This window comes from Capricornis sumatraensis, chromosome 1 (assembly GCF_032405125.1).
Source record: "Capricornis sumatraensis isolate serow.1 chromosome 1, serow.2, whole genome shotgun sequence".
NCBI classification, from domain to species: Eukaryota; Metazoa; Chordata; class Mammalia; order Artiodactyla; family Bovidae; genus Capricornis; species Capricornis sumatraensis.
The window spans coordinates 57,972,189-57,995,344 of NC_091069.1; the positions used below are offsets into that span (position 1 = coordinate 57,972,189).

Sequence of the window (23,156 nt, forward strand, 5' to 3'; positions counted from 1 at the left end):
AGGTACTCAATGGCGGTTGTGGTTGACAAGCACTGTTATCACAGACACACGAACAGTTTACTACGGAGAACACACAATTCAGAGGCCAGCAAAGTGAGCAAGCTATTCACACAAAGCCAGGAGGGATTATGCCTAACTCTCCAGTTTGTAAGTACAACACCCTCTCTCGTCTCCTCAGAAACAGAACAGGTGCTCAAAAGCAAAGAAAAAGTTACTACGTGAAAGGTACAGACTTTCCATTAGCATTTTGTAAACAGCCCGTGTCTGTAAATCAGTAAATTCAAAACATTCAGCTTTATCGTCTCAACAGAACTCCACACCACTATGTGTACACTTGGAGGCATTCACATTTTTACGTCAGTCCACACAAATATACAGCTTGTTGGATAAGTAAACACGTTTTGCCAGAAATATGACAGCTGCTCTCAGTTGTACAGTGAGTGTTTTTAAGAAAGAAACCAATTCCCTAAGCAACACCTGAAGGAAAAATAGTTACGTTAAGACAGCAGTTTGGGTACCTTTCTATTTTTTTAAATCTTAAATGAGAAGTAATACAGCTTGTCTGAGAGTAGAGTGCTTCAAAGTTATTTTTGGCATTGTTGAGTGCAAACTTGAGAGCCCATACTTGTTAAAACTCTCCACAGTAAAATGGTGAAAATATAGCTTGTTCACAATAGGATTTTAATCTCTGCTGCTAAAGGCATTTGTTATTTTGGCCAGGAAAAAAAAAAAAAAAAAGTTGCTAAAAAGCTGCTTAATAAGCCTTTTTTTTTGCATTTGTTTCTGATAATTCTGGGTGTTCCCAATAACAGGTAAATACATTTTAAAGCATATATTTTTCCTCTGTCTGAAGCTACTTTGTGAGCTTGAAGAAAACAGGTTTTCTAACAGGATTTAGCTATTGGTGGGTATGGGGCACAAACATTAAACAGACAGCCTCTGTTTGCCTTCCTGAACCCCACATTTGCTTTTAGGTTTATTTTCCTAAATCCTTTTGTAAATTACCAAGTCACCTTAAGAGGCATTATGAGGAAAAGGGATTTAAATTTGCAATCTGGTAACAACTTCAAGTAAAACCCTTTCCGATGTGGCTAAGATCCAGCCAATGTGTCATCAGCAAAGACTGATGTAGGTTTGTGTAGCTCAGTCATGCTACTGTCTCTAACTGGGCCTGTTTATAGCTGACTGACAGTAGGTTCTATGTGGTACGTGACACTAATTCTCTAGTGTTCAGGGCCTACCTATGAACAAACACGATCCAAGCATAATAAGTAACTGGGTTGTGACCCCTGCATGCATCACACTGAAAGGAAACATCAATTCTAAGCACAAGTAGACGAGTCCTACATTTAGGCTTGGGGCTTCCAGTGGGGAGCACCCGCCGCTGACCGAGATGCTATTTCAACCAGATTCTTCTTTTCAGATAAAATTCTCAGTCTAATTAGGGAGTTGCCTCAGACAGCGGTTTGTTCTCTTCCTAAAAGATGTGAGCCTGTATGAAATACAAGTGCCCATGAACATGCCACTTCTGTCTGGCTCACACTCCACACAACCCAGGAAGCAAACAGAGGGCACAAGCCACCGCTGCCCGTGGAGCTGAGCAGCAGGTCACATTCATGAAGACGCAACCTCTACAACCTTCTAGAACCCAGAGTTGGGATTGTTACCCAGATGTCTCAGATGTACTTCACGGAGCATCTGAAACAAAGCATGGTTCTAGGGTTGGTTTCGTTTGGGTGGATTGGTTTGTTTTTGCCAAACAGCGCAGGGTACTATGAAGGAAAAATAAACACTCAGTGATTCGTCACAACAATCCCAAGAGTTTACATCCAAAGGTGAGCCAACCTGCCTAAGGCAATGAGAAGTCCTCACCCCAGAAGGACTCAGAAGCTCCTAATCCTGTGTCTATGGGGGGAGACAAGCTTCCTGTGACTTTTCTCTTATTCTAGGCTGTTCCCCTGACCTCATTATACCCACCTCTGGTACTGAAATATCAAATCTCCATTCTAAACTTCTCTGGTATACTGAGTGAAGAATACAGACCATCACCCTATAGGAAAAACGGATGTCCTTGAGGTGTGTTTGGAAGCTTCGTAAGCACATCTGAGACACCCTCCAGAATTAAAATAATCTTTTACGCTTCTGTTTTTGCAGTTTTCTTATACATCAGAACCTCTGGCAGCCTTTGCAAGTCCACGGTATCAAGCCAAAAGCCATAAATATGTACATCGTAGTCCAAAGTATTAGTATCAAGAACAAAAGAAAAGTTTTTAAAAAATTGCTTTGTTTGCATATATAGGACTAAAAACAAAGTATGCAACAAATAAGTTACAAATGTACATCTCAGCAGCTCCGTGGGGGGATTCTCTTGTTTCTACAAACACTGCTGTCTGTATGCCAATCCAATGGTGGGAAATGACTAACCTCAGAAGACCTAAGGTCACACCCCCCACACACTACCTTTCCCTTATCCTCTCCCCAGCAAAATAAAGAAAAGGAAATGGGGGGCTCTTAGAGGGGAGAGAGGAAAGGGATGTCCGAGGCTGTGCACAGAGCACACCAGCTTGCGGGTTTCTATGTGATTAGTGAATAAATAGCTCTTTAAGGCAGAGAAGAAACATTCTGTGGATCCGGTGCTGTTGGCTCATCTCACTCACGTGGTTTCAGTGGCTGAGGATGAGGTACTTTTCTTCCTGAAGCGAGATCGAAGGATTCTAGGCGGTGCCTGGCAGAGAAAACAGAAACAGGACTGACCCCTCAGTTTGGTATAAACACGAACGCTTTTGAGGACAGTACCTGGATGGGTTTGTGTTGGGACTTCAGCTCTTCCGGTCAAAAGTCCATGTGTGTGAGCAAGCTGGTGGGGCTGGGGACTCCCTTGGGGTCTCCACCACAGCAATCAGAGTGGCCTCCCAAGCATCCCCATAGAGCTGAGCCAATGGAGGAGCCCAGTGCCGCCATCTTCATGCTCTCCTAAATCCCTGCACCTCCCAAGTGCACAGCTGCATGGAAGAATGACAACTTGTTTCTGCCTTGGGAGCAAAATGATCTTAACAAGTGACTCAGCAGAGAGAAAGGCCTCTCCATCACTTCCCTGGCTTTTGTTATTTCCTTTGGGAACTGGCCTTGCATTTCTTGGTGCATGCTTAAAATTTCCATCACTGAATTTCCAGTCCTCCTCCCAGATGTGAAATCCTTTCATGCAGAAGCAAACCACACAACACAGGAAACACTGGCTTTCTGCATGAAGAGTTCTACCTCATCTCCCCTACCAATGACTATCAAGGGACCCCCTCCTCCCATGGGACACAGATCACAGGGGCCACTACTGTCATGATTAAAGAAAAGCGAAATACTTTCTCCTGGCATAGTGCACTCAAGGGGTTCACCACTGGCCCCGACCTACCCTCAGCTCCCATCTGTCCACTTCTCTGTACTCAGCTGCGTTTTCTACACTATCCTTTCACATCTCCATCCCTTCTGACCAGAGGCCTTTCCTCCCTTCTCTGTCTGGTTATCTCTAGTCCTCTTAGGAACAAGCTCCAGAGTCACTCCTGAGCCCCACCCCAACAGCCCAGCCACAGCCAGGATCAACTCCTTGGTTCTCACACTGTTTAGCAGATGGCAGGCCATCAGAGACGGAGCCCACAAGGGAGCGTGCTGCTCTGCGCACTGTCTTCCTCGGCCACACTGTGCCTTCCTGGGGGCAGGAAATGCACCACCCTCTCCCAGCAAGGAGCTCCGTGCCCAGTAGGCGCATGGAAGGGAGGCGGGAGGGAAACAAGCACCAACAGAAGGCTCTGGCCTTCCATATACTGAGTCCTCCCACCACACTGATGACAGAAATGTTTACCAGCCACCTCTGGACAGAATGAGAGGAGAATCAGTGACCTGCCTCAGGCAGTTTAACCATAAGCAGTAAAGCAACATGGGCGGTTTTAAAAAACAAAACCAGGGACTTTCCTGGCAGTCCAGTGGGTAAGACTTCACCTTCCCATGCAGGGGGAACGGGTTTGATCCCTGGTCAGGGAGCTAAGATCCCACATGCCCCGTGGCTGAAAAACCAAAACATAAAACCATAAAACAGAAGCAATGTTGTAACAAATTGAACAAAGACTTTTAAAATGGTCCACATTAAAAGAAAAAAAGAGGCACAAACCCTCAAGACCTAGAATGGTTCTAGCACCTTGCATGCCCTCTGGGCTGGGTCCCTCTCCCCATCATGGGGCTGGCCGGGCTGTAAAGGACTCCTTGGACAGAGTCCAAACCCAGAATATCTTCTACCAAAACCTCTCAGTTCAAAAGGACCCCTGCGTGCCCCACTTTGGGAAGGAATCTGATGAACGCTTGGGAAGGAATCTGATGAACGCATGCGCTCTGCGGTGGGAACAGCTGTGACCTTGGTGGGAACAGGCCGCCAGGCCTCTGTGTTGGAGAAGGGCAGCTTGTCCACACACTGCCTCACCTGAGTCTCACAAGGGTCTCTGCACTGAGGGCAGGGGGGCTCCCAACTTGCCTCAGTTGGACTCTCAGGTTGCAGCGCTCAGCAGAAGGGGAAGGAGGGGAGACCTGATGAAACAGAGAGGAAGACTCTGGGGTCCCCCAATTTTGCAGGCCCTGCGTCTGAGCCCAAGGCTGTGACCCTGCCTGAGGCTCTAGGCTTGGCCCTCCTGCCGCCAAAATTCCATCCACGTCTGCACTTGGCCAGAGTACATATATAAAGTGCATTGTTTTGCTCATTTGGCCGTGCCCCTTCAATAACATTTTACGAACATCTCCTGGTTTGGCCAACAAGTTCATCTGGGTGTTTCCAAACCCGAACAAACTTTTTGGCTAACCCAGTATTTTGTATCGGCTACTATGTTGTGACATGGAGATAAAGAGATGAACGAGCTCTATTTATAAAGACATGTCATAAGACATTCTGAATTTTTCTCTCCCTCAAAACACTCATTTGGTTTGCTTCTCACTCACACATCATCTTAAGTTGGTAGCTGGGTGTTTTGTTTGTTTTGTTTAATCCCTAGACACAATCTCATTTCTTCTATTCCCAAATAAAAGTGGTAGGGTCTTTTTTCAGCCCTTGGCAAGTAGCTAGATGCTACCTAGTGGCTTCTCCTGCCTTTTTGATGGAGGGAAGTCTTCCCTCCTCAGGCACTCAGGAGATGTTGGGTATCCCAAGAGATGCCACTCTCAGGAGCCCCAGATCTCCAGGGCAAAGCCCTCTGTGAAAATACACGCTCCACCCCACAGCCCCCGATACCGTGTACCTCCAGGGGGAACTCCGTCTTTCGAGGTGCTTTAAACTTGTACATGAAGTCCAGCAGGTCTTCCTCCTCCTCGTCAGAAAACGCCAATGGGTTTTGGACCTGGTGGGGCCCCCAGGCCTTCACACCACCCTCATTCACATCGCCCTCAACCACTGAATGGCCATTTACAATCTACGCAGGGGAGACAAAGTACAGCAAGGTGGGATCAGTGCAGAAAGGAGCGAAGAAGGGCAGGCCAAGGTTAGGCACACAGCACGGCAAGCCAGGCCAGTTAGGAGAACTGAGGCCCCGACAGCTTCCTGGAACGTTGCAGGGGAGCCAGGACCACTGCAACCGTGAGGCACTATGCACAGGAACAAGCAAAGGCTTCAGAATCTACTGACAAGCTATCGGGGGACGTGGGGGTCCAGGGGGGGTACCTCTGTCTTAACAGATGGGTCACACCCTACAGCTTAGGGCTGTAAGGCCACACCAGAAGAACACCAGAGGGAAAGAATATCCTCTGGAAAGGATGGTGGCAGTGAGTTCCGGAGGGGAATAACACAGTTTTCTGCATGATACATACAAGCTGATGTTGCCTTAATTATACTTGCACATACAGCTCTGAGCTGTCCTTAAGAGAGAGGATGTAAAATGCCAGGAAGCCTTCAGAAAGAACCTTAAGCAATGTAGATTTTTCATTTCAAAGGTCAAGTGCTAGATAGAGAAGCAAAGGAGCCTGGAGGAAGGAGAACCTAGCCGCAGTCTTCCCCTCAAAAGCAGCAGCAAGATTCCTGTTTTGATCTGCCATGACTAATCCACGTGGAAAACTCCAGAACTTATTTGTGTCACTGTTGTTGTTGTTCACTCAGTCATGTCAGACTCTTTGTGACCCCATGGACTGCAGCACGCCAGGCTTTCCTGTCCTTCACCATCTCCCGGAGTTTGCTCAAACTCATGTCCATTGAGTCGGTGATGCCATCCAACCATCTCATCTTCTGTTACTCCCTTCTCCTCCCACCTTCAGTCTTTCCCAGCATCGGGGTCTTTTCCAATGAACTGGCTCTTCAAATCAGGTGGCCAGAATATTGGAGCTTCAGCTTCACGTCACTGAGTATTTCTGCAACATCGAATGTGGAGCATATTCCATGTCATCTGGCCACGTGATCCTATCTCAGTCGAGATATAAAATACTTCCTGTCCCAGTCTATCTGACACTCAGAGACATATCTTTCTAGGCTTCGTATATTGTTTTTACCTAGAACCACAGAAGGCAGAGCCGGGGGCCCTCTGATCACTTGATCTGACCACCCGAGGCCTGCAGACAGAAACCAGAGCTGTTCTGGGACACCCTGCTACTTCTCCTAAAAACATGTTCAGCCACCAAATGTATTCTCCCCATCAAAGAGGGTATGACAGCATCCAGTGTGGACTTCAAAAAACTAACAGTGGGAGCCTAGTCTTAGCCGCTTTCCCAGTCATTGCTGCTATACTCCCAATAAACAACAGGGGGCAGCATGAGAGCATAGTTGTCTTAACCATGAATTTCAAAGCTGAATTGTAGACTGGGAGCAACCAGCTGAGACAGGATAGACCCTAGCCTGAGATTGTTAACTCTCCTTTGTATTTTATTGCTCCTGTGCATTCCCCAACCTGTTTCCTCTGGGTTTAGGCTCTCTCTGGTGCCTTCCCCTGCCCAAGTCAGCTGCCTCGCTAAGATGGATGTAACGTGAAAACTGGTCAGTCTGGCCCTCCTTGGATGCTCTGGTCTTCCCCAGCCTGTCAACTCACCCAGAAGGTCTTGGAATGTGTAGCACACGGCTTGTGCCTCGAGCCCGAGTTCTCCTGTCCATCAGTTTCTGTCTCAGCTTCAAAGAAAGTGTCCTGAGCTATGGCTGATCCTCCTTGGTCCCTCTGAGCAGCTGATCCAGGACTGTGCCCACAGTGGCCACCCATCCACTAAAAGAGGTGGAGTCCTGACATCATCTCAGAGGGCTCGACTCTTGTCCCAGACAGAACTCAACATCCATCACAAGGACATTCCTCTGAACACCTAACAGGAGAACAAAGGCCTGCCTACCTAGGACCGAAAGACCAGGGCAAAAGCAACCTGCCCAGGTCTGCCCCAGCACAAAATCTCCCATCTTGAAAGCAGACTAGGGTTTGAATCTGTGCTTCTGCACACAAGGTTCCCTCTAAATTCAGGGCCATAGCATTCCCTCTACATATCACTCTGGGGTTCAGAAGGCAGCCCAGAGTCACCAAAAGATCCTCAGGCATGGAACAGTTCAGCCTGCTCACCCATTCTGGACTCACTGGGACTGAGCAGTGAACTCACACACTGTCAGAATAACAACAACAACAACAAGTGCCATCTCAAGAATGAAGCAAAAATGCTTTGAGTTAGTTCTCCACTGCATCCTTGAGCAGGGACTAAATGGTAGAAAAGAAGGGCCACTAGGAGTGATGGATCGAGGGAAGTCCAGAGATCCAGGCAGGAACGGAAAACAAGGTTTCAACTCAGCAGAGGTGGGGAGTGAAGGAAGTCAGTGTGGGCAGCTCAGGGACCAGAAGTATCTTCTAATAGAAGACACAGAGAGAACTTCTTGAAAAGAGGAGAATCCTTCTGGTCACTGTGTTCGTGGAGAGTTTTTGCCAAGAATGTTGTTTGTAATATTCTGCTTGAGTCTTAGGACTTAGGAGATGAAACACTGTAGACAAGCTGAGCCTCTGAGCCTCCAGATGTCTACTGTGTTGTGACAGTGAATCTCTCACTTATTTTTGGCTGCGCTGGGTCTTTGCTGCACTCAGGCTGCACATGGCCTTTCTCTAGTTGCAGTGCACAGGCTTCCCATTTGGGTGGTTTCTCTCGTTGAAGAGCATGGGCTCTCGGGCAGGCGGGCTTCAATAGTTGCAACACATGGGCTCAGTAGTTGCGGCTTCCAGACTCTAGAGTGCAGACTCAGTAGTTGTGACATACAAGCTTACCTGTCCCGTGACATGTGGGATCTACCCAGACCAGGGATCGAACCTGTGTCCTCTGCATTAGCAGGCATATCCTTAACCACTGGACCACCAGGGAGGTTGGACAATGAACTGCTTAACTGCATTTCGCTCTTTGCGCTGGCTGCGAGGAAGCCCAGCATCTCAGACTGTCTATGACTTTGTGACAAGCACCTATATTTTTCTTCTCGTTCTGACTCCATCTTACCTGCCTCCTCCCTTCCCCTCCAAGCTTCATTTTTCTTATCTGGTTTGATCTATCATCTGTATTTCCACAAGCATACTTAAATCCTTTAGGGAACAGGGAGGAGTATCAGTGAAGAAATAAACCCCACAGAACATGGGCCTATCTTTATGGGCACCCAGATGAAAATAAGGGGCTGAGCAGAAATGTGGTGCCGGACCTCCTCAGCACTCCTCTTCCTGTACATCCAAACAGAATTTGTGATCCCACAGGTCCTCACCCAAAAGGGTGCTACTGTCTACATCTTAATACTCCTCTGGCTCCTGAAGGCAACTTGCATGAGGGGAGCGTTTCATGCAAGGTCATGACCACAGCCACCTGCAAGCCTCAGGGGGTGGCAGCCAAGCCCTCAAGCCCACAGCTGACCACAGTGGCCAGGGCTGGGCGGTCTCCAAGAAGAGATGGGGTCAATCTTATTTCCCTCAGTGGGGGAGTGAGTGTGTGGCCTTGGCTTACTTTCTGAGTTAGCAAACGTGCGTAGAGCAGGCTGGGAAGCGGCTGCATCTCTTCTCTCTGTGGGGAGTGCAAGGAGGGAAAAACTCCCAGCCCTTCAAGGCTGAGCTGATCCATCTGCAGGAGCCCCAGGCCTCCCCACAGCCCTCCCCCAGGGCAGCAAACACCCCGGGTTAGTGAACACTTCCACACAGCACACATTAGTGGGAGCCATTAATCAAAGTCAGCAAACACGTTTGAGGAGAGCACGCCCATCTGGACCACTTACATCCGAGTCCCCAACAGCCACCGAAGAGAAAGGAAAGAATATCCTGTTAAAGAAGGACCTTTGCGGATGAAACTCACACACAGGTGGGAGTGTTCGTGCACACGCACACATACACACACACTCACTCACTCACTGCCCATGCTCCAAACCTCTGACAGCTCCTGCTACTGAGGAAAGAAACTGCCCCAGGGCCCCACTCACAAAAAGATGCAGTTCTCTCTCTCTTTTAATAGGATAAAAAGGGATGATTCTGCTTTTTAAAATATGTCCCATCTACTTGATTTTAAAAGGTGGGGGGACCCACCTCTATGACTCATTTCGAGCAGTGACAGAATTCAGTCTTCAGTTCTATATAACATCAAGGTAGGCAGAGAGAAAAGTGGGGAGAAAGGGCGGTAGGGGTGGGAGACAGAGATAATAATAGAAGCACAGAAAAAGAGAGACAGATGTGCAGGAAACAACAGGAAACGGCTGACAGGCAGGCCAGAATGGAGCAGAAAGTTCTCTTGGGACATGAGAGGCATGGAAGGAAATCATCTCATCGTTTCAGGGGACCAGGAGGGCCCCTCTGGGCAGAGCATCTGTGATCCACAGCATCCATGCCCCAGCCCCAGGTGTGAGACACACCTCCCCCTACACCATCTGCTGACGCTTCACAGCCAGCACCCTTCACGGGTCAAGATGGAAGGGTCCCCGGAGCCTCAAGTTTAATCCCTCACCCCATTTTACAGAGGAGGCGACTGAGGCCTGGAGAGTCGAGGAGCTTTCTCACCGTCACAGAGGGAAACGGTGCAGATGACTCACTAGCTGTTTCCTGGCAAGGAGACCTCAGGGAGATGGGGTAGAACTCCAGGGCCTTGGATGTTCAGAAGGCTGAGAAAGGCAGGGCTGGGGCAGAGGCTCCCAGATCATGACTCTGAGCAGGTCCACCCCAGCCTGAGGCCTCCACTGAGCCCCACCTGCGGCCCCATCCCCAACAATCCCCATCCCCACAGCTCCGGGGAAGGCCAGGCTCTACGCAGTGCTCACCACCAGCTATAATTCTATTTTAGCTTCTGTTCTAACGTCCTAGAAAGGCAGGCTTTGATGATGAAATCACCAGGTGTCGTGGGGGTGGCGTGGGAGGAGGACTTCCCAGAGGGCAGCATGGAGCAGGCCCACCGGGCAAGAGCAGAGCAGGAGGCGTCTCTCTCCTCCCAGGTCCCAAGGTGACAGGGTCCCATAGGGAAAGGCTTTCTGAGTGGCTTAAGGTATTTACAAACTCCAAACTGTAGGGTGACTAGGTCGAAATGAACCTAGCTGCCTGAGGCCACTGGGATGGGTGTTTTCCACCAACTAGTGCGTCCAGCAGGCTTCCCAGGTGGCGCCAGTTGTAAAGAACCCGCCAGCCAATGCAGGAGACACAAGAGATGCGGGTTTGATCCCTGGGTTGGAAAGATCTCCTGGGAAAGGGCATGGCAACTCACTCCAGTATCCTTGCCTGGGAAATGTAATGGACAGAGGAGCTGGTGGGCTATGGTCCGTAGGGTCACAAAAAGCTGGACACGACTGAAACGACATAGCAGCAGCAGCATCCAGCAGACCCGAGTATTATGTGCTAGTAGTGCTGGACACAGCTGTGTGCAGCCCCTGGGTTTCTTTCATCCTTGTTGAGCCTATGTACACTCCTCTGTTCCGGCAGGACGATGGTCCCCGCAGCCTCCTGCTCAGGAATCTTTAGACCATCCATTCTCATTAGGCTCATGGCCTCTGAAACCCCCAGGTCTTCTATAGATCTTTAAAAATCCAAGAGCTGAAATGTCTAAGGCAGGGGTCCCTAACCCCTGGGATCTAATGCCTGATTATCTGAGGGGAAACTGATGTAATAATAATAGAAATAAAGTGCACAATAAATGTAACGTGCTTGAATCATCTTGAAAGCATCCACCCACAACCCCAGTCCATGGAAAAACTGTCTTCCACGAAACCAGTCCCTGGTGCCAGAAAGGTTGGGGACCACTGGTCTAAGGGACTCCCCTGGCAGTCCAGCGGTTAAGGCTCTGCATTTCCACCGCAGGGGGTCCGGGTTCAATCCCTGGTCAGGGAACTAAAATCCCCCATGCCAGGTGGTGTGGGAAAAAAAAGAAGGGCAAAAGTCTTAAAACTGAAGAAATAAAGGGAAAAGAGGATCCTTCTTAGAACACAGCTCCCTGTCTTCCTGCTCACCACTTCTGTGGGAGGCATGAACCGCGTCTTGGTGGCAACAGGGCTGGGGGCACACACAGGCAACCATGGCACTAGGCTTGTTTCCCTCCTCCCCCAGCCCCACACCAGCCAGCAGGCCAGGGCTGGGCCCTCTTGCCTTCTGAGCCAAAGGAAACTCCTTCAGGGGGCTGTAATGGGGACTTGGGTTCGTCCAGCACCATCTCTGGTCCCTCACATGTTAAGATCAAGGAAAGAACAGGAGCAGGTCAGAAGAAAGCCACACAGCCCAGACACCACCCTCACCCAGGGAGGGTGGCAGCAGGGGCCCTGGCCAGGCCTGGGAGAGCCCGGGCCCATCTCCCTGAGGCCTTCTGGCCATCACAGTCAGCATCATCACCATCATCACTCTTCAAAAAGCCCTTTCACAGATATTGTCATAGCAGCGCAGTGAGGTGGGGAAGCGGGAAGCTCTGCCTCTATTGGAAGGAAACCCAGGCTTACGGTGGTTAGGCCATTTGCACATAGTTACACGGCTGGCGAGTGGCAAAGCAGGACCAGGGCTCCCTTGGCTGCACAAGGACTGAAACCCCCAGAACTGCAGGGCTCATCACTTCCGGGGACCCGGGTAAGTGCCTGCACTCCTATCACCAAGAGCACAGGGAATGATGACTCTGTGATGGTTTTAAAGTCTCTCCATATTCCTTGTTACTCCTCCCTCCAAGAGGTGGAGATGAATTCCCTCCTCTTGAGAATGGGCTGGACTTAATGACTCACTTCCAACAAACAGAACAAGGCAGAAGTGATGATTTTGTGCTTTCCAAGACAAGGTCCTAAAAGGTGCTGTAGCTTCCCACCTGGCCTCTCTCCTGCATCACTCACCCTGGGTGAAGCCAGCTACCATGTGGTAAGGATGCTCAAGCAGCCACCGGAGAGGCACGTGGAACGAGCTGAGGCCTCCAGCCAAGAGCCACAAGAGGGCCGTGTTCAGTCAAGCCTTCAGCCAGCTGTGGCCCTGACTGACACCCAGACCATAACTCTTGAGAGTCCCTGAGCCAGAGACACCCAATTAAGCTGCCCCCAAATTCTAGCCTGAATTCGCTGTAAGATAATACACACTTGCTATTTTAAGGAGTTAACATCCTCACCCCACCCCACCCCCTGACCCTGCAGCTGAAAGGGAGCCCCAAGGTCAGACACCAGGTCACAGTTAGAGCCTCCTCCCAAGGCAGGTCTCACACGCTTCAGGGAGGCTGGCTGTGTACTCACCTTTCCGGGTCCTGCAGGTGGAGCAGCAGGTACACACTGTGGGGACGGGGCATCATCAGTGATACCCCTCACCTGGACAGGAAGCAGCCCCAGGCCAACAGGGAGGCCCCAGGGAGGTGTGGGCATTCCCATGTGTTCACTATGGGAGTCCCAAAAATGTGGGTCTCTGTAGAGACACCAAGGTGGGAGAGGGGATCACCCTAGATTCTGCTTCCTCACAGGTGCTAGAAAATGCCCTTGTATGGCGCGCAGAGGCCAGTCCTTGTGACCTGCAGCCCGAGGGGAGGGAGGGGATGAAGTCCAAGCTTCCTCTGAGAAATAACTCCAACTGCCCCTTCTCTCTCTCTCTCCCAGTTCAGCATGGCCTGCAGAAAACCTGCTCACACTGACCTCTGAATCCCCAAAGGGCTCTCTGTCTGGCATTTGGCCCCAATGGTTAACTGGCTGCTGCCTTACACACTCCACTGGTCTTGGTGTATATCTGGGCCTTGTTATTGTATGTATGTGTGTGTATGCATGCTCAGCCATGTCTGATTCTTTGTGACCCCACTGACTGTAGCCAGCCAGCTTCTTCTGTTTACGGGATTCTCCAGGCAAGGACACTGGGGTGGGTTGCCATTTCCTTCTCCAGGGGAACTTCCTAACCTAGGGATCAAACCCACATCTCCTGTATTGGCAGGGAGATTCTTTCCCATTGAGCCACCTGGGAAGCCCTTGGTATACAGTAGGTGCTCACTAAATACAGGCTGTCTCCAAGTTCATGGAGGGCAAAGATCATCCTTTCAATTCCCTTTGTACCCTTCCCTGGGTTCAGTACCAGACCTGCAATAAATGATGTCTGACAAAATACCTCCCAGGCCATTTATTCTGCAGGGTGGGCCGCAGAAATTGCATGGTGTTATTTCATACCAATGGGCATGTATATTTTACATAAATTATTACATAATCTCTTACTCCATTTTGTACTTTTTTCACTAGGCCTCATGGTTCCAAACTCTACCTAAATGTGCATTGAAACTGTTCCTTCCAACAGCTGCACACACCTCCCTGGGGTGTGTAGCCACCGCGTCCTACCCAGCCTGTCTCCAACAGTGGCCTCCGGTCCAGGACTGGCAAATTATTAATACCTCAACTGCTCTCCTCACAACCCCGAGATGGAGGCCAAATAGGGATTCTGGTGTCTCACCTTCAAAGGCAAAGTCTGAAGCGAACTGGGTTCCTTTCCTGGTCCAAGGACAAATCCTCTGATAGGAAGGTTGTGAGACTGAATATAGGCTTAGGGGGAACAAGAATGGTGACTGCTTGGTGACGTTGGCCTCGCTGCGTTGCCATCTCTGCCCAGGCCCAGGGTCACTCAGTCAGGACAGATGCCCAGACTCGGGGCCATTTCCCAGACCAAACCATTCCTGGTGTCCGAGGCCAGGGCCGGGAAGGGCACACCAGCTGGCCTCCTTTGGCGGACTTCCACCTAGGCACCCTGACCCTCCCCTCCGGGGTTATGACAACTCCAGAGCCTCTGACCTGGGTGCTTCTGCCCTTGACCCAGGCCCTGGGCCATCTTTCACCTGTCTTTCTTTCTGAGCTGCCTTTTATTTTAGGCCCAGAACAGCTAGGGCAAAGGCAAGTCAACGGTCCCTGTCCTTCCTGCTAGGTCAGCACCCTGCTTGCTGGCCCTGAAATTGTGGGTGCCACGGCCAAGGGCGGGCAGGGAGGAGACTGCACTTTGTCGCAGCACAGCAGGCTCTGGTTCCCCGGGAACTCCACTCGCTCAGTCTGCAGGCCTGCAGTCAGAGTGCCCCCGTGCTCTCCAGGGCATCGCAGAGCACAGAGCGGGCAGGGCCAGGAAGACAAATCAGCCCAAGTCCGTTCCCATCAGGCGCTGGCCTGGGAGAGTGGGCAAAGCCCAGGGGATGCCCCCATCACCTTCTCTTTTATATCTGCAGTACAGCTGACTCACAATATTTACTTTCAGGTGTACAGCAGAGTGATTCAATATTTTTTTATAGATCATACTCCATATAAAGATGTTATAAGTAACATAGATAAGACTACCTTGGTGGTCTAGTGGATAAGACTCTGTGTGTCCCCTGCACGAGACACGGATGCGATCCTGGTCAGGGAACTAAGATCCCACATGCCACATAGGGTGACCAAAAAGGAAGAGAAAAATCTCACACAATCCTGGCTGTATTCCTGCCCTGTACACCACATCCTTGCCACCTGTTTTATATTCAGCAGTCTGTAGCTCTTAATTCTCCTCACCCATTTCACCCTCCCCCTACCTTCTCCTCTGGCTACCACCAGTCTGTTCTCAGTACCTATGAGTCTGTTTCTATTTCATTATATTAATTTGTTTCATTTTTTAGATTCCACATATAAGTAAATATATATAGTGTTTGTCTTTCTCTGACTTATTTCAATAAGCATAATACCCTCCAGGTCCATCCATGTTGCTGCAAATGGCAAAATTTCATTCCTCTTTATGACTGAGCAATATCCATCTCCTTTTAGATCCTACCAGACCTCCCTTTTTCCCAGTTTTGAAGCTGCTGCAAATAATCCGCCAAGGGGAGGACTAGGCAGGCGGCCTGGATTCTGGTCCTGTGTGGCCCTGGCACAGTATGTGACCCCTCTGAGCCCACTGCCTCTGCTTAGTTTGCCTCCATAACGACAACATAGACAGGAAGGGACTGCAGGCCCACCTCGACTCACTTCCTGGCCAAAGCAGGAACTTGGTACATGACTAACTCTGGTTTGGGCCCTTCCAATGTCAGGGATCTCACTACTTCACAAGGCAGCCCATTTCCATTTTAGACACCTTAATATTAAAGTGCTTTTCTAGGTAAGTTAGACAGCAACAACAACAGTAATAGCAGCTACTACTTAGAGTGCCAGGCATGACCCTAAGCACCTTCACATGGCTTTTTTCATTTGAATCCTCATGACAACTCTGCACATGGGGCTAGTCATTCTGTGTGTTCAGATAACGACTCTCTGGTGCAGAGAGGATAAAGTGCTTGCCCCGGTCACACAGCTGGTAAGCGGCTGCCCCCTCAGAACTCTACCCCGTTGGTTTTAGCTCTGTCCGCTGAGCCTCACAGAATCAGGACCCTTTATCAAATCAAAGCGACAGCTTTCATTTGAGGCTCGGTGGCCCAGAAACTGATCAAGGATGGAGGCTCACATGCCTAGAAGCCCAGGAAGTCAGAGGCTAAAGATGCTCAAGGAAACCTGATGGCCAGTGGGTGAATGGATAGAAGGCACTGACCCGGGAGTCGGGGCCACAGGAGAATGCCATCAGCGGGCGCAAACCTGATGACAGCTACCTTCCCTGGGCCTTTGTCTCTTCGTTGGTAAAATCAGAGGGTGAGACTGAGTGATCCCCAAGCTCCCTTCCTGCCTGGCCTTTAGGGATTCCATACTAAGTTCTCCTGGCTCAAGGACAAGGTTCCCCTAACCAAGGGGGATCTCACCCCATGGCCAAGCCTCCATCTCCCCAACCCTAGTAGGGCTAAAACATCTCTCTTCCAACAGAAAAGCCACAATCTTCAATCCTAGGTAGAGGGGACATTCCCGAGAAGGGAGGAAACTGGTGGATGCCAGGCCTGGTTCTGAGCTGGTCTCCTTTTCCCGGCGGGGAGCACACGCTGTCATTCCCAGGACCATGAAGCTCCTCTTTCCCACCCATGTCTTAAACCCTCAGGTTGGGTGGGCCTGGAAGGACCCTGTGCTCAGGACTCTAAGATGCCCCCTGCAGGCTGCATCTTACAGCACACGACCCAGGTCTAGGTGACCTGGACATCCCTGTTTATATATTTAAGGGCAGGCGAGCCACCTGGCACACGTCACAGCCAGAGATTGCCAGAGTGGCCCCATATCCACAGCCAGGCTCAATGTCCCATCAGGCAAAAGGGACGGAGGTGGAGATTCAGAACCATGCCCTGCAGCCTGCCCCCTCCCCATCAAACCTCTGCTGGCAGCAGCAGTGCTCAGCCCTGTAACCTCCCCTAGGAACAGTTGGGGAACCAGAAGTGCTGGCCAGCTCCCTACCCCTCCAGTCCCCGACCCCAGCCTCCACAAACCAGAAACCCCTTGATGCATCAGAGGTCAGTGGGCCCCAAATGTGGCTGCACCTTGACAGCATCATGTATCAGGGTCTCATCCTCAACAAACTGAATTCCCTGGGGGTGGGCCCAGGGCTCTACACATTTAATAATAAGGTCCCATGTCAGTTCTGGCACAGGGACCCCTCTCTACCAGGGCAGACACGGAGGCAGAGGTGTGGTTTCATACAACCCTGGGCTCCATAGGAATTAGATCTCAGGGCTAGTGTGGCCTTGGCACGTGGTGGCCCAGGGTGAGGTTTATGGCGGCGGTGAGGGGATGGGGGCCGGAGGGGACGAGACGGTAGAATGAGAGGACAGGAAACACCACGTCAAGAAAAGGGACCACGGGAGCCGTAAGCCCTGGGTGTGGGGAGGAGACACTCAGGTGCTCATGACAGGTGAGCTCTCCCAGGAGCATGTGGACAGAGAGGAAGGAAAGAGAGAAAGCTGCCTTGGCCAAGGACAGCTGGCCCAGTTGCCTCTAGGCTTGGTCTATGTACCACTATTCAACCACTTTCAACACCCTCCCCACCCAGATAATCAGATGGGGGAGGCAGGACCCTTGGTGTAGGTGACCTAACTCTGCCCCCATCAGAGTTCCCAAGGCCAGCTTCCCATCCTGGCCTGAGTGGTACTCAGTCCCTTGGCTGACGTGAATAGTCTGATGGGCATCTGTGTGAGTGGTGAGTCCTTGGGGAAAGGGTCCTAGGGTGGCCTGGGCCTCTCACTAGGAAAGAAAGGCCTAAGAGGTGGGAAAGAAGAGAAGTGAAATGACACCTACCTGAGCTGCCAGCGCTCTCAGAAGCACTCCTGGACATCTTAGGCTGGCCGTGCTTGCCGCTGGCCCGCCCAGGGCCCGGTGGAGGGGGGCCCGAGGGAGCAGGGGCGCCGTCTCCCCTGATGGTAGAGAGATCCTGCATGCTGAAGCTCCGGAGTCGCTCCGATAAGGCACCTTGTCCCTGGACGCAACACAGGAGGGACACCCATCAGAGGCCTGCCCCACGGGCCAGGGGCAGCCGTGGGGGACACACAGAGGAGGGACACCCGTCAGAGGCCTGCCCCACGGGCCAGGGGCAGCCGTGGGGGACACACAGGAGGGACACCCGTCAGAGGCCTGCCCCACGGGCCAGGGGCAGCCGTGGGGGACACACAGAGGAGGGACACCCGTCAGAGGCCTGCCCCACGGGCCAGGGGCAGCCGTGGGGGACACACAGGAGGGACACCCGTCAGAGGCCTGCCCCATGGGCCAGGGGCAGCCGTGGGGGACACACAGAGGAGGGACACCCGTCAGAGGCCTGCCCCACGGGCCAGGGGCAGCCGTGGGGGACACACAGGAGGGACACCCGTCAGAGGCCTGCCCCATGGGCCAGGGGCAGCCGTGGGGGACACACAGAGGAGGGACACCCGTCAGAGGCCTGCCCCACGGGCCAGGGGCAGCCGTGGGGGACACACATAGGAGGGACACCCATCAGAGGCCTGCCCCACGGGCCAGGAGTAACCATGGGGGACTCTGACAGTCAGCACAGTAGAGACCAAGCCCCTGGAAGGACTCTGCACCGGGCAGCTGCCCTGCGTACTTGTGGGAAACACAGAGGGGGACCAAGCCCAGAATGTCACAGGGCCTCTTATAGGTTCAGCCTTATTTCTCTACCTCCCGACTCTCCTCTCCTTCAGACGCCCCCACAATAAAGCAGGGCCTCAGCCAGACCCAGGGTGGAGGAAACGACCGTTGCCTTCAGTCCCTAACTCTCCAGGGCTTGTCTGTAGCTTCTCCAGCCTTACATAGATAAAAATTCTTATATAGCTACATTTTTCTCTATCCTCAGGACACAGGAATCTGGCCAGAAGATCAGAACTTAATAATCTAATAATCTTAATAATGTGCTCAGTCCTTAGTCTTTTCAAAGGAAATCAAATGTAGACAATATTTTTTAAATGTATGACAACAGCAATTTCTTTTATCTACTCATGTGACCGTCCATGAGTCACGCTGACTGCCACTGGTGTATCTGAGCTTCATAAAATAGCCAAAGGTAATGAATCAGGAAGGAAAAAGATGACATTAAAAAATAATAACATACATGCAATAAAACCCTGCTGACCATAACCATTTCTGTCTTGCTTGCTCAAGTCGCTTCAGTTGTATCTGACTCTTTGCAACACTGTGGACCACAGTCTGCCAGTCTCCTCTGTCCATGGGATTCTCCAGGCAAGAATATTGGAGTGGGTTGCCATGCCCTCCTCCAGGGGTCTCCCCAACCCAGGGATCGAGCCTGCCTCTCCTGCATCTTCTACATCACAGGTGGATTCTTTACCACTTAGCCACCGAGGAAGCCCTTTACTGTCCTGAGGGAGCCACAGACATCATCTCAGGCAGAAACTGTTCTTTTGTTTAGGAAAGCAAAATCAATCCATTATACTTAGGAAAGGGAAGGGCCTTGTTGTCTGGATGAGAGAATCTGTCATTGTGAAAAGGATCGTAAGGCAGGCACAGGGACGATGGCGTTGTCTTGGGTGCACCTTGGGGGCTGGAGGACAGACTCCTGTTTGCAGAAAAGGAAACCTGCAGTGGGGGGCTGGTAGGAGACTGGGGTTACTGAGGATTGGGTTGGGACCTGGAATAAGACGTGACAGGCAGACTTCCCTGGTGATTCAGTGATTAAGAATCTGCCTTGTAATGCAGGGGATGTGGGTTCCATCTCTGGTGGGGGAACTAAGATTCTATACATGACGGGGCAACTAAGCCCCCACAACAGCAACTAGTCTGTGCACAAGAACTAGAGAGTCCATGTGCCACAAAGAAAGATCCTGTGTGATGCAATGTCTCCTGGAAACTAACAACAACACAAAGAAAACTAAGTAATCAAATACACAGTTAGAATATGAAATCCAGGCAAAGGGTATTTAAAGGGAAAAAGGTGGGCTTTCCACGTAGCTCTAGTGGTAAAGAACCCACCTGCCAACGCAGGAGACATAAGACATATGGGTTTGATCTGGGTTGGGAAGATCCCCTGGAGGAGGGCATGGCAACCCACTGGAGAATCTTTGCTTGGAGAATCCCATGGACAAAGGAGTCTGGTGGGCTATGGTCCATAGATTTGCAAAGAGTTGGACATGACTGAAACAACTTAGCACTCATGCACAGATGAAAAAGGCAGAAATTGTCCTGGTTGCCTCAGATATTGCCCTGGGACGATGGTGGGCAAGGGGTTTGAGGCTTAACCTACCAGATATGACAGTTGGGTAGTATTTGCCAAGAAAATGAGACCAGGACTGGCTGCCCAATATAAACCCATCCAAATCCATCAGTCAATGGCCCATGATATTTCTACTCAGAAACATTCATGATGACATGTAGAATTTAGAAGAAATGAGACTAAAGAACAAAAACTGATCCTGAAAAGAGGGAGAAAATATTCTGATAATTATAATGGAGTATTCTGAAGGAGATCAGCCCCGGGATTTCTTTGGAAGGAATGATGCTAAAGCTGAAACTCCAGTACTTTGGCCACCTCATGCGAAGAGTTAACTCACTGGAAAAGACTCTGATGCTGGGAGGGATTGGGGGCAGGAGGAGAAGGGGACGACCGAGGATGAGATGGCTGGATGGCATCACGGACTCGATGGACATAAGTCTGAGTGAACTCTGGGAGTTGGTGATGGACAGGGAGGCCTGTCGTGCTGCGATGCATGGGGTCGCAAAGAGTCGGACACGACTGAGCGACTGAACTGAACTGAACTGAATTCAATATTAGGTTAACATTCAGGAAAACTACTTATAAATTTGCTCTTTCATTCATTCTTCCATTTATTCCTTTATCTATTTCACAAAGATTTATCAAGGATTGGCTATGGGCAAGACACTGTACTAGGTGTTACTAGGAAGTACCAAAAATATAGCTCGATTTCTGACAAAATGTAAAGAGACAAATGGACGAATAACCATTCAGAAGTGCCATACCAGAAGCTACAGAAAATGAAGATTAAGAACCACACAGCAGCAGAGAGTGGACATATGAACAGAGCGGGGGAAGGGGAGGGTGGGGCAAACTGGGAGATTAGGATTGCCGTATATACACTACCATGTGCATATTCCCTGGGAACTCAGATGGTAAAGAATCTGCCCGCAATGCAGGAGACCCAGGTTTGAACCCTGGGTCAGGAGGATCCCCTGGAAAAGGGAATGGCTACCCACTCCAGTAGTCTTGCCTGGAGCATCCCATGGATAGAGGAACCTGGTGGGCTACAGTCCATGGGGCCCCCCAAAATTGGACACGACTATGCAACTGACACTACATGTGTAAAGTAGATAGCTAGTGGGGACCTGCTGTATGGCAGAGGGAGCTCAGTTTGGAGCTCTGTGACAACCTAGAGGGGTGGGATGGGGGTCGAGTGGAAAGGAGGTGCAAGAAGGAAGGCATATATGTATTTATGCAGCTGATTCACTTCGTTGTACAGCAGAAACATAACATTGTAGAACAATTATACTCCAGTAATAAATAAACAAACCACAGCTCTAGAGTCAGACCTGGATTCAGTCCTATCACTTACAGCTGGGTGACCTCAACCTGTCATCTGTAGAACAGCATCCATGTGGCAGGAGGGTGGGGAGGAATAAATGGGATGATGGCATAAACTGTCCATGACAGAGCCCAATGTGTAGTAAGTGGTTCCCAAATGTCAACTATGATGATGGTAACATATTACTCTAGCTACCTGAGACATACAAATTGCTGCTGAAATAAAAAACAGAAAGATCAGGGACTTCCCTGGTGGTACAGTGGTTAAGATTCTATGCTTCTGATACAGGGAGTGTGGGTTCAATCCCTTGTTGGGGAACTAAAATCCCACATGCCACACAGTGTGGCCAAAAACAAATTAACAAATAAAATATAAATTTTAAAAAATGAGAAAACTCCAAATGCATTTGATCACAGTTAGACAGACTGTTAACTGACCATCCAAAAGTCATCCCCAATCCCATTCTCAAAATGGTGAGAAAAAACAGATTTCGCAAACTCCCTCCTATCTACTATGCATGACCATGTGATGCAGTTCTGGACTGGGAGGTAAGGGGAAACCTGCTAAGGGATTTCTGGGAGAGATATTTTCTCTGTCTGACATGCAGAAGGAGAAAGGCCTGACCCTGCTTCCTGCTTTCTGCCTTTGAGTGTGGGAACTGCTACCTTTTGACAAAAAGACTCACCAAGACATTCACCCGGAGCCTTGGCATCACTAAGACACTGAGATACTGACAGTGTCCGCTTACTCCTAGACTTCTTGTGAACGGTGTTCATCAATTATAAGACATATTTTTTTTCACTTCTGAAATTAGGGTGAGTCATATGATTGCTTGCCTTATTCTTGTCACTGCTTACACACGAATGCACTCAGTTGTTATTCCCGAAGGCAGGATCAGACAAAGGAAACTCGAGACTGTTCACTGTTAACAAACCAAGACCTACTGGAAGAAGGATTATGAGCCCAGGTTATTTAAAACACAGTCCATTGACACCTTCTAGTAAGATGCAGAAAGTGGCAGGATGGGAAACAGCAACATGGTTGAAAATCTCAGACACAAAATATCTGCATCACTAGCACTTGGGAGAGCACAAAAAGTGATGTGGCTTCATCATATATGGATACTGATAAGTGATTCAAAGGAATCCTAGAAAGACTTCAACCAATTTATTGTGTGTATAGCATCCCTTTACTTCATGTATGCAAGTGACACACAGGAAAAATCTAAAGACTCCGAGAGTCACTTTAATAAGTAAAAGTAGAGGAGTTCTTTGGTGTGTGTGTGTGTCAGTTGCTCAGTCATGTCCGACTCTTTGCAACCCCATGTGCCGGGAGCCAGTGTGAGGAATTCCACCCGTGACAAGGTCATGCGGCAAGAGCTCTGATAGCAAGGCTAATCAGACCTCAGGTTTTTCCCCTGGAATTTCCTGAGCATCCATCCCCCCCCCCCCAAAAAAAAAAAAAAGAATCTGCCTGCTTTTCCACTCTTCTGATATTCTCTGGAAAAAGTCAAATCAGGGCTTTAGCCTTCTGCATTTGAAAGGGATATTTCAGTTAAACCCCCTCTGATAGCTCTCTAGCTTGCCTATCAGGTTCCCCAGACCTCTTACAGCTTGTGAATTGCTTACAACCCCCCAACCACGAGAGGCACAAAGCTTAAAAGCATCTTAAAGATACAGCGCCTTTTCTAAAGAGTTAAAAATCATATTGGTGACAGGTTTTCACTGTTGACTCAATGATTGCCACCAGACCTCCATATTCTTTATCTTTTAGGCACCTGGGAGGATGTTAATCAATGTAAACGGGATATGGAAAAAGATATATAGTAGTTTTGATGTTAGCAACACTAGACTTTTGAGTTA

General features: G+C 49.9%; 1 protein-coding gene across 1 annotated transcript in view; it reads right to left on the reverse strand.

Moving 5' to 3' along the window:
• Positions 1 to 2,653: 2,653 nt before the first annotated feature.
• Positions 2,654 to 23,156, reverse strand: part of REEP1 (receptor accessory protein 1) — a 112,113-nt gene continuing 91,610 nt past the window's right edge. Inside the window, exons 6-9 of the mRNA XM_068966795.1 lie at positions 17,555 to 17,732; positions 12,668 to 12,703; positions 5,271 to 5,422; positions 2,654 to 2,725 (exon numbers count right to left, since the gene is read on the reverse strand). Of these exons, the coding sequence (XP_068822896.1) occupies positions 2,654 to 2,725; positions 5,271 to 5,422; positions 12,668 to 12,703; positions 17,555 to 17,732 (438 nt within the window). The remainder of the gene's footprint in view (positions 2,726 to 5,270; positions 5,423 to 12,667; positions 12,704 to 17,554; positions 17,733 to 23,156) is intronic.